At 38.9% G+C, this 19,284-nt stretch overlaps 1 protein-coding gene and 1 long non-coding RNA gene across 3 annotated transcripts in view; one reads left to right on the top strand and one right to left on the bottom strand.

Moving 5' to 3' along the window:
- The window catches only part of pnpla3 (patatin-like phospholipase domain containing 3), a 50,948-nt gene extending 47,165 nt beyond the window's left edge, over positions 1-3,783 (bottom strand). Inside the window, exon 1 of one of the 2 annotated variants that reach the window (XM_051929073.1) lies at positions 3,332-3,783. In XM_051929073.1, coding sequence (XP_051785033.1) covers positions 3,332-3,518 — 187 coding nt within the window. In that variant the 5' untranslated portion in view covers positions 3,519-3,783. The remainder of the gene's footprint in view (positions 1-3,331) is intronic. The other variant, XM_028817749.2, reaches the window with a different exon arrangement.
- LOC114663838 (uncharacterized) overlaps positions 1-9,928 on the top strand; it is a 76,770-nt gene extending 66,842 nt beyond the window's left edge. Inside the window, exons 3-4 of the long non-coding RNA XR_007935334.1 lie at positions 7,666-7,735; positions 9,655-9,928. This is a non-coding gene — a long non-coding RNA (uncharacterized LOC114663838). The remainder of the gene's footprint in view (positions 1-7,665; positions 7,736-9,654) is intronic.
- The last annotated feature ends 9,356 nt before the right edge of the window (positions 9,929-19,284 follow it).

Here is a 19,284-nt window from a genome sequence, read left to right as displayed (position 1 = left end):
TTTTGTATTATTTGAAGCACTACCATATGAAGTAATTAACTCAGGGTCACAAAATTGTGGATTACAGTCTAGCCAACAATACAGGATCAGTAAAACTAAAATTCTATGAAAAGCAATGTATATACAGATCCAAGAAGCATTTAGAAATATACTTGCTTTAATTATATAATAACCATACTGAAATTATAGTGAAGACTGAATAAAAGTCAGTAGACATACTAACATATATAAACAAATCTGCAAACAAATGCATGTGGCCAGATACTATATCAATGCAGCAATAATCATATGCTCTCCTTTGCTCAGATTTTACTGGTACAATGTGGAAGCACAGAACGCCCTTTACTGGCTTGGTGTCAAACAGCTGTTGCACACATTAAAGCTACATTTATCAGCTGATTTTTTTTTCTTTTTTTTTTTTTTGATGCTTTGGCCAATCAGTCAATGAGGAAATCACGGTCATACTTTGGACAAAGTGCCCAGCTTTCTAGGAAATGCAAACTCAGTTTATAGAGGCAAGAGGCATCACAGCACAATTTCGGATTTACTACTGTAAAATCCAGACTGCAGTAACTTGTACAGCAGTTTTAGTGTGTTTTACAAACAGCAAACAGGAAAAACAATTAGCAAATAAATGATAATCTTGAAAAAAGTAATCACAGTACATTTTCACTGTCATTTAAAAAGTTCGGCTCTTGCTCCATTTTCTGAACACTAAACCAACCTTGGATGGAGTGCAAGTCTATTGCAAGACCTAATTCCTAACAGAATTTAGAATAGATAGATAGATAGATAGATAGATAGATACATGACCTGTTAACAATGCCTTCAGATTGTTGGATTAAAAAAGCATTTGCTGTCAAAAATAACTGAAGCTCTAGAAATTTTTTTAGAAATTCTAGTGTATAGCACTAATAATAATAATACATTATTTATACAGCGCCTTTCCCATGCTCAAGGCACTCATAGAATATAAGAAAGAACGGCAGTGGGTTTGATAAGTATGCATTTCCTCCCACTCAATTCCAAGCAAAACAGTATTGTCAAAAAGTGGTACAAAAATGTGAACATTCCTTGAAAACATCCCCCCTGAATATTTGTGTTAAGCAGACATAAAATGTTACAAACCCTACCCTTGATTACATCTTGCCTGAAGAAGGGGCCTGAGTTGCCTCGAAAGCTTGCATATTGTAATCTTTTTAGTTAGCCAATAAAAGGTGTCATTTTGCTTGGCTTTTCTCTACATTCATAATGGCTAACACGGTACAACACCCTAGTACTACAAACCCTACAGAAAGCTTTCAAAAATACTTTGTACATTTTTAGAAGTACCCTTTATTTGATGGCCAAGATCATGACTAATACCACTGGACTGTAGTCAAAACTGGACTTTCTACATACAATTTACTTAACCCAGTACACACTTTTTTTTTTTTTTTTGCAGATTTCCTCTGTATATTATGACAGAGGATTTATGTTAGTTTTACATCCATCCATATTCTGAAATTCTTTGCCTCAATGTTAGGGTCGAGCTTAGCTCCTGGGTGGATTACACATTGGTTTTAGTACCTAGCCCTGTAACATCCGGAGGAAAGCAATACTAACAATTGTTAGAAACACAGTTCTTTGCAGGCCATTCACAGCACATTTACATGCATCAGGCCAATTTATATACAATAACTTTAACAAATACTCAAATACAATGTGAATTCAGTACACACGTGTTAGTGTGTCCCCTGAGGTTTTGCCTCAACTCAAAATTAAATGTACAATGTCAATGAAATGGCTAGTTAAAAATATTTCTGAACAAAAAACACCGATCCTGAAGATTAATATATTTATACCGCCCCTTCCTCTCAATTCTTATTTAAAAAAAATTACTATTGAATCCAACATCTGAAAGCCAACTCTGTGACCTCAGCAAAGTTAAAGGCACTCTACTCCTGAGTGGATTGATCTTGCTATTCTTATTTGATGCCAGGCCAACTCCAGGATCATCCTAATTTGAATCTTACGTATATAACTTTAGCAGGTTAATTGGAAATTCTACATTTTCACTATATGAACAAGTGTGGGTGTGTGGGCAAATAAGACCTACAATACCCTGGGCACCACACACTAGGCCGAGTATGGAATTGTGGCTTGTACTACAGGAATAGGCTCCAGTTCCACTTGGACCCTGACTGGATGAAGGTGGTTCAGAAAACGGATTCTTTTGTCAGATGCAATTTAAAAATTATGGCTGTGCTAAAACTAAAAAAAAAAAAACATCAAACAAGTACAGAAAACTTCTCAGTTATAATGTGAATTAAGATTAGATTATTATTTTGACAATGAGAACACTTCAAAGTGTGCCTTTTAACATTGTTAATGTGCAGTAAATATACACATTACATTTATGTATAAAAATGCTGCATGATTTAATAAATTATGTTTAATGCATTAGAGCTGTATAAGCATGCTTTGCCTATAGCTTCTGAAAGGTGCTTAGCAAAAATAAGCTGAGCGGCAAAGCATTCTGTTAAAAGTAGTCGATTAGACATGCCACAATTAAATACATGAATAAAACACTGCATTAAAATGTACAGTATAAGAGTGGTTACAAGAGCCAGTACTGGAAAAGCTGGGGTATCAGGCATCAGAAGTTGATGTCTAATGACGTGTCTCTCAAATACATATTAAAACTGGAACTAGCAGTTCTGTTTTCGCAAGAGAGGCAGTGCCATCACTGCTGGGGCCAGGGCGGAGAAGTGGTCTTGTAGCACTGTGTACCAAAACCAGGGTTTTGAATCGTATGTGGACAGCAAATAGTTGCCAATCCACAGACAGCTGAAAAATTGTTATATCACTATTGCCTCGATTTTTTTTTTGTATTAGATCCAACTTTAATTCTGACATATAAGACGAACTAATCGATAGCTTCTGAAGGAGCGAAGCTCGGAAAATATGTTTCTAACCACGTTGTCTTCTCCACTGTTTGGATTATAAACTCTTTCCGTAAATCTTTTACATAATTTTTGCTTTTTTAACCTGCATGGCACTTGATCTTGGTCCAGTAATATCTATGGCGATGGTGTTCTCGCTTTGAGTTATTATAAAAGATACACGCATGTCCATTAATAGTTAACACCAACGACACAATGTGAAGCTTGTAAACAGAAAATGGTAAATGATCTAAACTTACCAGCTTGTGTTTTCCAGTTCCACTAAATACCGTGCGCTTCCAGCGGTCGATGACAAATCTACAAGTACTAGTCGCGCAGAGAGCTGCCCTCCCCTGTACCCATCAACGTGACCAGCGCTTGACAAAGGATGCGAGCTGGGCACTTACCTAGGCAGGCTTTGCAAACCAAGGCGGCAGCAGTCAAGGCTCCTGCAGATGCCCCGTAGATCTTGTTGGTATCCTTAATCAGGTACGGCGCCTGCTCCTGCAAACAGCTGGCAACGCCGATATGATAGACGCCTAGGAATCCGCACCCGGCGAAAGAGATATTCCAGCCACAGTCCAGCTCGAACATGCCTGTCTCCTTTGAGTATAAAGCTCGTCCAAAGCAAATTTAAAAAGTCAGAAAAGAAAACTTAAACCGTAGTACTAATACGCCATAATGTTCTGCTCCCCAGCCACAACTAATGAAATACAAATTTAATAAACATAGAGAAAATCTGTGCAAGCGAAAGACGCCAGGGAACTTGGCTTAAATAGTAATACACTGAAGCAGCTTCCGTCTGGAACAGGTCGGGCCGGATGAGCCAATAGCAAGCGAGGAAAGGCATCGACCCACTGCACGCCTGCTGAATATTCAAGAGACGCGGCATACGATTAGGGAACGTGATATAAGTCCGTCCCTATTCAAGCCACGCCTTCATTGTGCGAGACGGGGTGTAACTTGCGAGACGGCTTAGTAGATAGTGCTGATTTACGTTAGTTTATATTTAGTATTTTCCAAATTCGCTGACGTTTAAAAACTTACTTGTGGTCTTTTAAGTTTGTTCCAAATGTAATTTTAAATATTAATGCATATATTAAGCAGATTAATGTGGGATTTGCCCCAAGACAGTATACATTTAGGACACGATACGCCGTTTAGGATACTTGGATTACATTTTTATATTTTCAGAGGTACACTAAATGTTTGGTTTTTTTTCACAAGTGTTGTGCACCGTATTTTGACTTGACTTGATGGTACATCTGTTTGATGCGTGGTCAATCTGTTGTTGCGAGTATAATCCTTTTTATCGGTGATTTTACTCACTGGCTGCTTTCTAATATGAATGCTTGACTGGCATGGGATACCTTAGCACAGTTATCAACTGTAATATTTCAGCATTTTTTTAAATCTCAGTTTATCCAAACTGAATGACAACTCGGAGGCTTTCTTCCCATGACAGTGGCATTTAATTTAATGAACCTTCATTTTGTACACTTCTCTATCAGAAATAATTCAACAAATTAGATGTCCAAAGGATTCTCCTGCAGAACTCAGTAAAGTAACATGATATTCCCTAAAACCAGTTATACTGTATGATTAACTACTTAACACAAACACTTGTGAAAACACTTTGAGACAAGGTGGTGAGTATGTAAAGCTGATTTAAATCCACTCCCTGTCTTCTTAATGCTTCTTCCCTTCTGCCTTGTTTCCTGCATAGTAGTAAATACATTTATTTCCCACCCCCCTAACACATCCACAATTTCACCTGCCCTAACTTTGATGGATCCTTAATCCCAAATACAATCCCTAATATAGTACTTTACTGCCTGCCTCTTTACCCTCTGTGGATCCTGGCACACATATTGCGAGTGCTGTAGCACTTCAACTATTCATAAACTCATCAGGCATGGTTTATTGTTTAGCATCAAAATGTAAGCCTTTGCGGACATTACCCACAATTTCCAGTGGTGGGCATAGGCTTTGACTAAATGGTCTAACTGTAAGGATGTAGCTTTTTTTGCTCTTTATTTCACCTTATACAATTTCTTTTATTAGGAATTTGTTAGTTTTCACATACCCCTTGGGGTCAGAGCACAGGGTTAGCCATTGTACAACACCCCTGGAGCAATTGCAGGTTAAGGGCCATGCTCAAGTGCCCAGCAGAGTAGGATCTCCTTTGGTAGTAACAGGGATTTAAACCAGCAACATTCCCGATACAGCCACGGATCCTTAGCCTCAGAGTAACCACTCTGCCCTCCCACAGTGTTTAGCAGTGGGGCAAGCTTTTTTCAACTGAAGAGTCTAAGTTAGAAGGCAGCAGCTTCCCTTTTAGTTGCCTTTTACATCACATTGGGTTTACATGGATGTGGCTGGTTTTCTATAGTGATTTTTGTCCTGTAACTGAGATGTTCTGGTTTTCAAGCACCCTCTACCATTTGCAAAAACCAAGGAACACACAGATGAGAATGTGGTAGCAGGATTTACTGCCAGAGCTGAATCAATGATCGAGCATTTCTGCAGGCAATTCTGTGATAATCGTCTAGGTTTTGATGGAAAACAGTATCTTTGGAATCCTTTACCAGCAATTACAGCGTAACATACCAGCCTATGGCAGTAGTAATTTCTTTTAAAATGAAAAGGTTAGGAGAAAAGTTAAAGATTAATGAGAAAAATAGGAAAAATTTAATGTTGTGTTATAGTTATGTGGTTAGTAGAAAAAAGGGAGAGGTAATTGAGAGAGCATGAAGAATGGCATGTTGCAGGTAGAAGGTCAAGAGGGAAACAGAAAGCTCAGGTGCATGGGCAGGGACATTTAGGCAGAAGAGTTGCATGAGGAGGATGTAGAGGACAGGCAAAGATGGTGGAGACAGACTTAGCTGACACTCTACCAAAAGCACAGTGGCAAGGAAGAAGAAAAACTATATAAAGCTGATTAATTGATTGCTCGATGGACAACAATGATGCAGAAAGCACTATAGCATCAAAATGGGTAGATAACAGTTTGATTTCCTTTTACAGTTCATGATCATGCTATCAAGTTGACTGGTAATTGTACAGTATATCAGAATGAATATGTGCTGTGGTGTGTTAAAACTGATATGGCTAGTGGCTAGCATCCTTTAAAACACACTGTTCAGCAGCAAAAAGGAAAGAAAATTGCATTTCATATAAAAACAACATGCTGGTGGTGTTTGATAAGGTGAGTCAGTATTTTACAGTGAAAATGTCCCTGATTGTGATCGTGCATATAGTCATAAGTGTCACCTTTCAAAACACACATAGTTCCTGGGAGCAAAATATTTTTTTAATATATTTAATATTTAAAGCAGATTGATGATTTCAATTCATCCCTCAAATTGCCTCCAATCTCACAAAGGTCTGGTTCTGTTTTGTCCTAAGCACTTCTCTCTATTATATGTAAAGTAATTAGTAAACTTTATCTTAGTTAACTCCTACTGTTCTGGGGTATCATGGGTCTTCACATTTTCTTAATCACCTCCAGGGTTAAACCTAGTAATGGCCTGGATAGAACATTAGTTTGGCCCTTGGACTAGGCCAGTGGCATTTCTGAGCCAAGCTTTTCATGATGTTCACGCACTCCTTAAGCAGTCAGCAGTCAATATACAACAACATTTTCCTAATGACATTAGTGTCATCAAAATTAGATTAGGGAAGTTCTTGTTTGTATTATTATGTCTCTATTGTGTAAGGAGAATATAATAAAGAAGGAGACTTCAAAGATGGCACCCTTTGCACTCCCAGCCTACCTGGAAGGGTGTCTCTCTCTGAATTGCCTTTCCCAAGATTTATTCCATTTTTTTCCCTGTAATGTTTTTTTTGGGAGTTTTTTTCTTGTCCTCTTAGGGAGTCAGGGCTATGGGGCAGTCAAAAAACAGGACCTGGTAAAGCCCATTGAGGCATTTCTTGTGTGATTTTGGTGTATACTAGAAATACATTGTTGTTGTTGTTGAAATAATTACCAAAGGGCACCAAGCTAAGTAAAGACATTGAGGACTGTAAATACTACTTTTACTTACAAAATGGTGGCTCTAATGTATCATTTGATGTCACTCTTAAAGCAGGTTTTAGGAAATATCATGTTACTTTCTTGAGTTCTGTAGCAGAATCTTTTGGACATCTAATTTAATGAATTCTTCCTCACAGAGACATGATGACATTGAAGTGTACAACGGAATAGTTCACTAAAGTAAAAGTCAGCTGTCAGGAAAGAAAACCTCTGAGCTGTCATTCAGGTTGGAAACCTGAAAACTTAAAATATGCTGAAACATTAGGGTTGCTAATTGGGCCACGGTATACAATGTACCCCTTGAATGAACTTTACACCTAGAATGCAGATATTATGGTGGAATGGCTTGGATCAAACACCCTGGAACCTTATACTTACACTTGGTCCAGTTTACTCTATGGTCACAACCCCACCTCCAAATATGTACAACCTGTATGCATTACACAGAATTGGTCCAGTAGTCCATTGCCAAGTCTAAATCTGTTTCACCTCTTGGACTACTGGATGATTTTTTTCTGTCCAGAACAGTGATATAAAATTTGTTATGTCACCTGATCAGTATGCATGTTGTCTCAGTTGTATTGCTTGTGTTTTTCACATACTGGATATCAATGGGCAGCTCAGGTTTACAACACACAAAGTTCATTTTAATAAGTTGGGCATGACATCTCTGTTGTATGTGCCTGATGTTATCTTTCTTTTCAGGAGTTGTCCAGAAGAGAGATGGCACATGTATATGTGGGGACTCAATTCTCTTCCAGAACACAGTGGGCAGGTGAGGGAAGTACACATTGTTCACTATTGAGAAATTGAGAATACTGCATTTTACCAATGTTTTTCAATTTATGTCATTGTATATGCCAATGACCAAGAGAAACATGCTGCAAAAATTAGGTATTTCCACAGCTGTGAACAAATACGCAATCAAGGATTGATCCTAAGAAATGGAAAAATGCCAGATGAGATATTCTAGACTTATGACACTGGAATGAGACACAAACTGACTACTGTTTTAGAGAGTCAACCATCACATATTTAAATATGACTGGGAATACTTGTAGATTCTCCAAGAGAAACAGTTATGATTGTGTGGAAGGGAAAGTTTGGTCTTACATATATTAGATAATACTTAGTAGAAGTGAATCTTTAATTGACCTGCTTTATATTGCCATTTGAGATGGTGTTTATTATGACAGCAACATTCTTAAAGCATACTGTATGTATCAATGAATATTTACACATTTATAACTACCTTATCCCTGGCACGGTTGTGGAGCCAACATAACAAGCACATGATAGAATATAATGCTAGAATCAATACAAGTTAAGTATAATCTGAAGTTAATTTATTGTCACATGTACAGAGTACAGTATGGTGAAATGCACATGATGTCGCTTTCTGGTTCCATGATCAGCAAAATTTACTAGACTATATTTGCAGCAAAGTTTTAAAAAAGTGAAACTAACATGTTGTAAAACTAATTACATTATACACCATTTAAACAAGTATGTTTGGGGCACATTTGTTTGCTGAGGTGTTGTGTGGATCATACCATTCTCTTTATGGTGTTCAGGAGCTAAACCTTACACCCACCTTGGCAATGTGTTTTCTGCATCTAATTGGGTCATAAAGGATACAGTGTTCTATCATGACACATCAATGAAGCTGCCAATTTTTGTCTATAGGGCTAGACTTTCATTAAAAATACAAACATCAGAAACCAAATCTTCCTAGATTCTGCAATTTTCAGCTTCCTTTTAAAAATGCTGATTAAGAGATGGCAAAGGTCTTGTGGTCACATCAAGTTTTACTTCAGTATGTAACATTTGGAAGCTCGTGATACCAGAGTTTGGCTCCAGCCTTGAAATCAGATTCACCAATAACTTGAACATTTGATAATGTGTAGATGGGTAGTAGATGGTGATGATGACTGGTTGGCCCAAATAAGGATCTAAGCTTATACTTGAATCTTGATCAACAAGCGGGAATGACCTCTGAAATTTTATAAGCCAATAGACTGATGTCCCAGCACAATATCTTTATCTTTGCACCAGGGGCCTCATATATAAATGGTGCGTACGCACAAAAATGTTGCATACGCCCGTTTTCACGCTCACTTTGAGATGTATAAAAACTAATCTTGGCGTAAAGCCACGCACATTTGCACGGCAGGGGGTTCCCCCTTGTGTATGCACTTTTCTGTTCCGTTTGGCAAACTGACAGCACACAGCATGAAAGCAGTGCTACTGTTTCTGTGGTCTGCTTTTTTAGATTCACTTCTATGATGCAGGTTTTATCAAACCTAATGAAATTAACTGCATATCCTTTGCAAATTTAATTCACTTGATTGTAATCATTCTGTAACAATATAATGGTGCATGGAATAGCCAAACTGTTCCAACTACCATGGCTGTGTGGTGTTTTTAGAAGAAGAATTAGAAGAGAGCGCATATTTACAGATGATGATGACTGGCTTCTAAGTCGATTTTGATTTCCAAGAGTTAACCTCTTGGAGCCATGTGCTGTACTGGTGCCAGCTTTACAAAGGCAGACTTTGAGGAATTGTACTGTACCTCATTTGCAATGTCACACACGTGCACTTAGGAGGCAGCCAACAAGCCCTAAGGTGAGTGATATTCCACAAGATAAAGGTTTGATTGTGTGTACTAATGCCTTTCTCTCTCCTTCAACAGAACCAAAGAAGAAAAATAATCATAACATCCACTTACCTACAATACTTCCGGTTTCCCAAAATGGCCACTGCACCGCAATCCCGTCTCCTAATACCATTGATGACGTCACTTCTGGCTACTAACAATTACGTCATTTTCGGCCCTCTGTAATGACGTCACTTCTGGCTACTATGGATGATCTCAATCCAGTTCCGCCCTGATGGCATCACTTCTGTCTGTCTGCTTTGGTGTCATTTCCTGTGTTAAATAATTTCCTGCCACCATTTTGCATATATAAACCTCATGTAATGACTACAATTTTGTCAAATGCTTTGGTTTTTTGATCGACATTTCCATCGCTTTTCATTTAGTTTGACAGACATTATACGGGGTAAATCCCTAACTCTTCTTGGAGTTTCAGAGTGGTTTCATTCTATTACAGCATGTTCTGCCCATTCTCAGGTTTTTAGCCACAGGAGCTTTTCAACGTGAACTTGCTGACGCTCCGGTATTTCACAAACGTCATTGAGTCACGCCGTGTCAGCTGTATAGGATGGTATTATCTGCTTATCATCCAGATAGATAAGATTTCCTTACACATTGGTTGAACTGGCAAATGTAAAAGTGCAATCCATCAGCACACAACCAGATGACCTCTCAGTGGTTTCTGGGGAAGAGGTGTGTGTGCAACCAGTGCCCGAAGACGTGTTCAGCACAGCAGTATCATCACTGCCTGACCATCGCCTGGGGGTCAGCTTTTGTAATATTGTCTAAAATTAGAATAAACAGATGGTGGACTGAGACATGCCTTTTCACGTCGACTGTGATATATGACCACTTCCTCTTTCTTTCGGACACTGTGCGACCTTATGAACTTCAACTTTCAAGTGTTTTCACCATGCTTTTGTTGCTTATACCACTGCGTAAGCCAACAAATAGTACATTTTTCCTTGCCTTCACTTCGCAGTCACTGAAATTCTTCTTTTTCCCACATGCATTTCCATTGTTTTTTAACCAAACATTGAATGGAAGGTGCTATTTATATTGATTTACAAATTAAAATATGCAGAATTCTGGGAGGAGTTGGTGTGGAGCTATAGGCACATGCATGTTCATTAAATTTCACGTTCATTGGGATTTGTAAAGGGGAAGTGCATGAAACTTCGCATACACATAGATTTATGCATCTAGATTTTTTTGTGCATACGCATATTTCCACTTTTGTCCGTACATAATGTTTTACTGTGAGTTATATGCATGCCATTATACATGAGGCCCCAGGAGTTTGTGTAATGCCGAAAATAACACTAAAATTGGAGCAATGACAGACACTGAGCAGGCAACAAAAACAATTCAAAAGACCAGGAGCCTCATGTATAACTGCGTGTGTAGAATTCATACAAAAACATGCCGTACGGACAAACGTGGAAATCTGCATATGCACAAAAAAACTGAGATGCATAAAACCATGCGTAAGCCAATTTCCACACACTTCAGCTCCATAAATCCAGCATAAAAAGTAACGCACGTGCATGCATCTGCCGCCCCACCCCGTCTCCTCCTAGAATTATGCCTCTTTGAATATGCAAATCAATATATATAGCCTGTTAATGTTCAGCATTTTGTGAAAAAAAAAAACAGCATATGAGAAGTGGAGGCAAGGAAAAACCATACTATTAAGTATAAGTACTTAAGTAGTGTTATAAATAACAAAAAAAAAAAGTGATGGAGTGATATAGCGTGGTGGAGATTCTTGAAAATTCAAGTTCAGAAAGTCATACGGTGCCCAAAATAAAAAAGAAGTGGTCAGATGTCAAAGTCGAGGTGCAGCCCAATATCAGAGTGTCATACAGAAGCGTATTAGGGCACAGAGAAAAGAAAAAAAAATTAGGGACACATTTAAAAAAAAGGTTGAAATGTAGACTTTAATCTCGAAATTTCCCCTTTAATCTCATAGTTTATTTTGTGATTAAAGTAGAACATCATAAACCTCATCTTAAAATCGATGTTTAATTTACCAGAGTTTCTCAAATCCCATCATAACTAAAGTAGCATGTGTACCCCAACCCAGTCATTAATCACTTTGTGCTTCTGAAATGGGTTTTCTCTTTTGTAGACTTGACCGCGCAAGCACTGATTGCCACTCAGAATACTGTACATCACATTAATGATGTTAAGGTCTCTGAACATTTTAGAATAGTAAGATGTATATTTGATATTATTAAAGCTTGTATTAAACATGTCAGGGCACGGTGGCACAGCGGTAGCAATGAGCTGACACCCCGTTCAGGGATTGTTCTTGCCTCCCCATCCAGGGATTGTTCCTGAAGGAATAATTTAATGCAGCAGTACTGTCTCTGTCAAACATACCAACCACAATTCCTGTTCTTCCATTTACCTTCTCCATGTAACGAATTGCCACGCAATGAGCTCTGTAATCAATGTAAAGCCAGCTGTAAGCTTAAAATGCCGATTCTTCAAAACTTTTATGAAACATTGAAAAATCTTCATTTAAATGTTTAATTATTCCATCCATCCAGGGTCACGCCAGTCCCAGCAAACTTCAAGCGCAAGGTAGGAACAAGTTCAAATAGACAAGGCAAGGAGAAGTTCAAATAGTCTGCGACATGGCTGAGTGGAACCCATGCAGATGCTGGTGGCTTTCTTAAGGCAGTGTGTGTTATAAATGTCCTCCAGGGCTGGAAGCTGTATCCCAATAATTCTCTGCGCTCTCGACACAACCCACCATAGAGTTTTCCAATCAACTGCTGTACAGCTATGATTCCACACATACATACAATGGGTTAAATATTCTGAGTGGTACAGCTATGATATTTGGTTAATTCCGTGCACCATTATATTGTTACAGAATGATTACATTCAAGTGAATTTAATTTATAAAAGATAATGCAGTTAATATTAATATATTTGAGAAATCCTGTGTCACTGATGCAAATCTGAAAAAAGGGAGACCACACAGAAACAGTAGCACTGTTGGTGCTGGGTGCCACCAGTTTGCAAACCAAAAAGAAATGTGCATAGGCCAAGTTTTGTTTTTATACATCGTGATGGAAATGTGGAAACGGGCGTGAGCATCATTTTTGTGCATATGCACCGTTTATACATGAGGCCACGGGACAAGCTTCAGAACAGGGTGAACACTTGGAAAATGCAGTTTAATCTAGAAAAGGGCAAAGTGCTACACACATGGCCAAAAGGGTTATCAATTATAAATACAAGATGGGAGACACTGTCATACAAGAATCAACTTATGAAAATGATTTAGGGGTTTATGTTGACACAACATTTTCATCATCTAGGCAAGGCACAGAAACTACTAAAAAAGCAAATTTAATGTAAGGTAATATCATTACAACTGTTGAAAATAAATCAATGGACGTTCAGACTATGTAAAACACTAGTAAGACCAAATCTGGAGTACTGTGTGTGCTACAAAAAAGGCATAGCAGCACTTAAAGCTGTGCAGAGGAGAGCAGCCAAGTGCATCCCAGGACTTAAGAACATGTTGTACTCTGACAGTCTCCAAGAATTAAACCTATTCAGTCTCAAGCAGAGGAAACTTTGTGAGGACCTAATACGGGTTTTCAAAATTCTGAAATGCATGAGTAAAGCAGATCCAGCCAAATTCTTTCAACTTAACCTTCATTCACATACTTGAGGACATTAGTGAAAATTCATCAGTGAAGCCAGGAAGCAAAGAGTAATTGGGACAGCTTAGCTATTAGCTAAACATGTAAGCCTGATGGACTGAATGATTTCCTCTCATTTGTCAAAATACTTTTGCTCTATAAGGACAGACCTGAGAATACATGGTTCCAATTTTGATTCTTCACCCAGGCTTGTTAATGTAACACCAAGCAAGATACCCAAGCTGTGTTTGCTCTGATTCAAGATATTAAATCAGGCACCAAATCCTAAGTTCTTGCAGTTTGGTTCAACTGCTGACTCTAAGTTGCCTCAGTATTGTATGAAACACACAGTAATTAGGTGATTTGGAACAGATCAGCTATACTAACCTTGTTATCTCATAGTTATCATGAATTATTTTGGCATTTGAAATTCACCCACAGTAATAGGACCTCAGGGAAAATTGGCAGAGAAAGAGAATGAATCACTAGGACAAGTAGCAGGCCAAAAGAACGAAGTGAGGCAGACTTCACTGCAATATTTGATCATGCTATGACACGACTGATTTTATATCAGGAAGATCACAAAGTTCATGTACCGTGATGCCATCAGCTGTTCAATGTTCAGTCATGCAATGAGGCAGGGGAAAGCCTTTTAAGGCTTTAATCACAAAGAGACATGTTTCATGTAGCGACTCTTATTCACATGGGAAGTTGAGAAATTGATTTCTCCCACCACATCTTGTCCTCCTTGAGTAGTGCTTGAGTCTGGAAATATTACTGAAGACCAACAGTGGTCTGAGGCTGACAAAAGAAGATATAAGCAGCTAAAAAGCAGCCTGTGTTTTTCTCTCTATTATAATAAAAAAATCCTGGGACAAGACAAAACTTTTTAGCCTGGGACGATATGTGACTTTTTCAGAGAGATACTTTCACATACTGTGAGACAAGACTTTGTGCCAAGAGATTTAAACATGCCCAGGGCCGGAAATAAAAGACAAAGAGTAGATGACAAAGTAGAACTTCGTAAAGAATTCAAAAAATAGACACGATACACATGCAGAGCAGGTTAGAGATAATGAAAGTACTAAAATTTGAAAGTCTCAAAAAAATTATAGTAAAGATCGCATTAGTGCAAACAAACAGAACTTATTACTCGGTGAAATAACGGAAGTCAGAGACTTGTAGACTGTCTAATTTGTGTTGCCATCAGGGAAAAATAATAATAATAATACATTTTATTTATACAAGGTGCCTTTCTAAGAACTCAAGGACACCGAACAAACAATAAATAAATAAAAAACACATTATAAACAACTTAAAACATCAGAAAACACAGAAAATATAAAAATTAAAACCAAACAAAGCCACTGTAATCATAGAGAAAAAGCCATTTTAAACAGATGGGTTTTAAGTTTACATTTGAAGTAAAGTAGTGTTTCTTCCCAATGAAGAGGCGTATCCACGAGAATTAAAAGATTTGTTGTTTGGTGAAATCCACATACGCGAGTGGCAGAGACACGAAGTGGCTGGCGCATAGCATAGGCCGGGTAGGTTGACGAGCAAAGCTAGCAGGGGGCAAAGCCCCCTAGTTTAATTAAAGAACCAGAGTTTCTGATGAGAAAGACTAAAGACAAACTTAACAAATGGTTTGAAAATGTTTAAACGGAGAGAAGGAGAAACAAGGGAACAGAAAAAAATGTCTTCCTAGACCTTTTCTTTTATTACTTTAAAATCTACTGTTTGCAATTCAACTTACCAAATATGTAACTAGTAGTGGTTTGATCTTTAGGGGCCACAGTACCAGAAGAGTACACTAATGAAAAGGCACAAAATAGACTTTTCCAAAAAAAGAAGCTCTTGTAAAACCAAATATATTTCCAAGCCAAACACTGTCTATGGAGGCAGCATGGTGGCACAGTGGTAGTACCGCCACCTCTCAGTAAGGAGTCCAGGGTTCATGTCTCAGGTTGCCCTTCCTGGAGTTTGCATGTTCACCTTGTATCTGCATGGGTTTCTTCCAGGTGCTCCAGTTTCCTCCCACTGTCCAAAGAAATACAGGTTAGGTGAATTGGTGATGCTAAATTAACCCTAATGTGTACTTGGTGTGTGTGCATTTTCACTGTGATGGACTGGCACCCAGACCAGGATTTGTTCTTGCCTTGCACTCTGTACTTGCTGGGATAGCTCCAGCAGCCACTGCGAACCTGGTCTGGATCAAGTGGGTTAGAAAATGCTATGAATTCACAATATCTATTGTGAAGGATGGTTTTGCAAGTGGAGGTAGTGAACCCAGAAGGGATAAAACACAAGACCCTCAGGCATGAAGGAGGATCTGGCATTGACTGTGAGGTACTCATTTCAGAAAAAGAAGGAAAGCACCATTGGATGTTTGCCTCCTAGTTTGTAAAATGAAGGTTGAAAGTGGTTCCCAAATGGAGAGTGCGAGGACCAAGTTGCCCTTTTTAACAACAAGGATGTTTTCATGGACACCTGGGGCCTCATGTATAAACGGTGCGTACACACAGAAATGTTGCGTACAAACGTTTCCACGCTCAAATCGCGATGTATAAAACCTAAACTTGGCGTAAAGCCACACACATTTCCACGGTACCTCATACCTTGGCGTACGCAATTTCTACGCTCGGTTTTGCAGACTGGCGGCACCCAGCGTCAAAGCAGTGCTACTGTTCCTGTGTGGTTACCCTTTCTTAGACCCACATTCCTGACGCGTCTTTATAAATACACTGAAATTAACTGCATATTGTTTATTAGTGTAATGCATCTGATTGTAATTAACCTGCAGCAATATAATGGTCCAGGGAATAGCCATAGTATTCCAAATACCATAACTGCTTTAGCGTTGTTACTCTCACTGCATCTTGTTCTTCTTTCAGCTGCTCCCGTTAAGGGTTGCCACAGCGGATCATCTTTTTCCATATTACTCTCACTGCACCACTCGGAGTATTTAAATCACTGTATCTGAGTGGGGAATCACAGCAGCAGCTGATCGGAAAGAGAATTATCGGTATATAGTTTCAAGCACACACTACCTCAGCCACGGCAAAACGCGTCAAAGTCTTTCCTGTACGGACCTCGCGTTTCAGAAACAGTTTCATCCCAAGAACTATAAACGCACTCAATCAGTCCATCAAGTGCTCCTTGTAGAACTGTTTGTACTTACAAGTACAATTACCCCACTGTAAACTTGCACTACAGTTATAATATTGCACAACCTGCGCCACTTTATAAAGCGCGTATGATGACGATCTCATTTTTAAGATGAAATGCAGCAAAATATGTTGCTTATAGTATACAGATAAAACTTTGACTTCATTTAAATAATCAGTATTGTTAATAATTAAACGTGTGAGGACACGGTGCTGCAGCGCTAGCTAGTTCACGGATAGCTCCTGCCTTGCGCTGTATTATTGCTGTGGCTGACGTGACACTGGAAGGATAGACGGATAGAATAATTAAACATGTACTACGAAGATATTTCAATGTTCCTTATAAGTTTTGAAGAATCGACGTTCTAAGCTTACAGATGGCTTAACGTCTATTACAGAGCTGATTGTGTAGCGATTGGGTATTTGGAGAAAGAAAAGTAAGGACAGGAATTGCAGGTTAGTATGTTTGAAAAAGACAGTACTTCTGTAATAAATTATTTCATCGAAGGTAGCGCATGGCGCAGCAAGCCTCTTGCGTGAGATATGAACAATCACTGCGCCACCATGTTCCCATGTTTAATAACATGCTTTCATTCCTATCATCATGAAAAAGATATCACGTATACATCTCAGTATTTTAATTATTCAGAGAGCTGTAATATCACGAATGTAATGGATTCTGTGTCCTGTCGGAGAAAGAGAAAGAACGGAAGCACGTAGTGATTCACACACATAGAGCACATAGAAGATCAAACACAGAACAAAGCATTTAACGTCCTACTTTAGTTACAATGGGATTTGAGAAACTAGTAAAATGAACGATTTTAAGATGAAGTTTATGATGTTCTACTTTAATGATAAAATAAACTACGTGATTAAAGTGGAAATTTCGAGATTAAAGTTGACATTTCGTGCTTTTTTCCCACGGTGTGCCTATTTTTTTTCTCTATACCCTAATAAGCTTTCATATGACACTCAGACGGTCCGCTACGAGTCGCTTTTTCACGCCGACTTTGATATGTGACAGCTTCTTTTTTATTTCGGGCACTGTGCGACTTTGTGAACTTGAGCTTTCGAATTTCTCCAAAACTATGTCACTCGATCAACTTTCTTTTGTTGTTTATATAACTGTTTAAACCAACAAATAGTACGTTTTTCCTTTGCCTCCACTTGGTATTCGCTGAAATTCTTATATTTCCTCCCGTGCTTTTCCTATTGTCTTTTCACAGAAGGCTATTTATATCAATTTGCATATTCAAAGAGGCATAATTCTGGGAGGAGTTGGGGCGGGACAGAAGGCGCGTGCACGTGCGTTACTTTTCACGCTGATCAGGATTTATGTAGTGGAAGAACGTGAAAGTTTGCGTATGTACAGATTCCTGCATCTGGATTTTTCTGTGCGTACGTACATTCCTGCTTTTGTGCTTACGCCATGTTATAGTGTGAGTTCTACGCATGGCGTTATACATGAGGCCCCTGACCTTTTAAAACCCCTGAGTGGCTCAGTGGTGCATGAACGACAGGAACCTTTAAGCAGCTCTCTATCCTGATGGGAAACACACATGTCAGGGAGGAGAAGATGCCAGACCAGACAGAGAGAGAGAGAACCAGAGAGAGCCAGGAGTTCGAGGAAGTAATTTGTAGGTGGTATGCTGGCAGGTAATTGTACAACCCACTGCCCCCTAGTAACTTTAACCAACTTAAGCATGCCTGGAATGGGCTTAGGCGTATGCGTGGTGCACTGTGAGAGCTAACCAAGTTTTCCCTGGATATAATAGTTTAGCACACCTGGGTTTGAACCTGAGAGGGACCAGTCTGAAGAGGACAGGGCTACCTGGAGGAGCAGGCATGAAAGCAGCTCTGTAACCACTATGTTGCAGACACATTTCGGATGTGTCTCCTGGCTGCTGGAATCCATCTGCCTTGGTTTGTGATCTTGGAGCCGCGTTTGTACAGGCTTCTTTTTTTTTTGTTTTTTGTCCTTGTGTTCTTTATTTCGTCTTATACGATTTCTCGTATTAGAAATTTGTTAGTTTTCGCATACCCCTTGGGGTCAGAGCGCAGGGTCAGCTATTGTACAGCGCCCCTGGAGCAATTACAGGTTAAGGGTCTTGCTCAAGGGCCCAGCAGAGTAGGATCTCTTTTTGGCAGTGACGGGGATTCGAACCGGCAACCTTCAGGATACCAGCGCAGATCCTTAGCCTCAGAGCCACCACTCCACCCTTCTCTACTAGTCCTGCCCCTTCTGACAGTTGAGCATTGCATGAGATATGAGTTTTTGGTTAATAAAATAGTGATGTGCCTTGGGATGTTTTTGGTTACAGAAAGTGTGCCACCATGGAAAAAAGACTGGGAAACACTGGCGTATTCGACTCTTCAATTCCACCAGAGGGGGTAAACGTTGAACATTATTCAAGTTATTGTCTGTTTTTTACCTGCATTTTTTTATTACTCTTTAATTTAATATTTTTTGCTGCTGGAGTATGTGAATTTCCCCCTGGGATTAATAAAGTATCTATCTATCTATCTATCTATCTATCTATCTATCTATCTATCTATCTATCTATCTATCTATCTATCTATCTATCTATCTATCTATCTATCTATCTATTGTTTTATGACCATTTGCTCTAAGAGAATATTGTGTTCTGAAAAAGCCAGAAAAACTTTAACACAGCTACCACTGTTGGAATTTCAATTTTTCTTGTGTGGGTCTACCATCATGGGAAACAGTCTGCACCAAACTGCAATGCACAAGGTGGTAGTGTAACCGGTATACTGTGTATATACAAATAACAAAAAAATATTTGACCCCTAAAGCAGTACTTCAATTT

The sequence above is a fragment of the Erpetoichthys calabaricus genome, chromosome 1 (genome assembly GCF_900747795.2).
Source record: "Erpetoichthys calabaricus chromosome 1, fErpCal1.3, whole genome shotgun sequence".
NCBI lineage: Eukaryota > Metazoa > Chordata > Cladistia > Polypteriformes > Polypteridae > Erpetoichthys > Erpetoichthys calabaricus.
The sequence above is the reverse complement of the archived record's forward strand: the minus strand, read 5'-3'. Positions and strand labels throughout refer to the sequence as shown.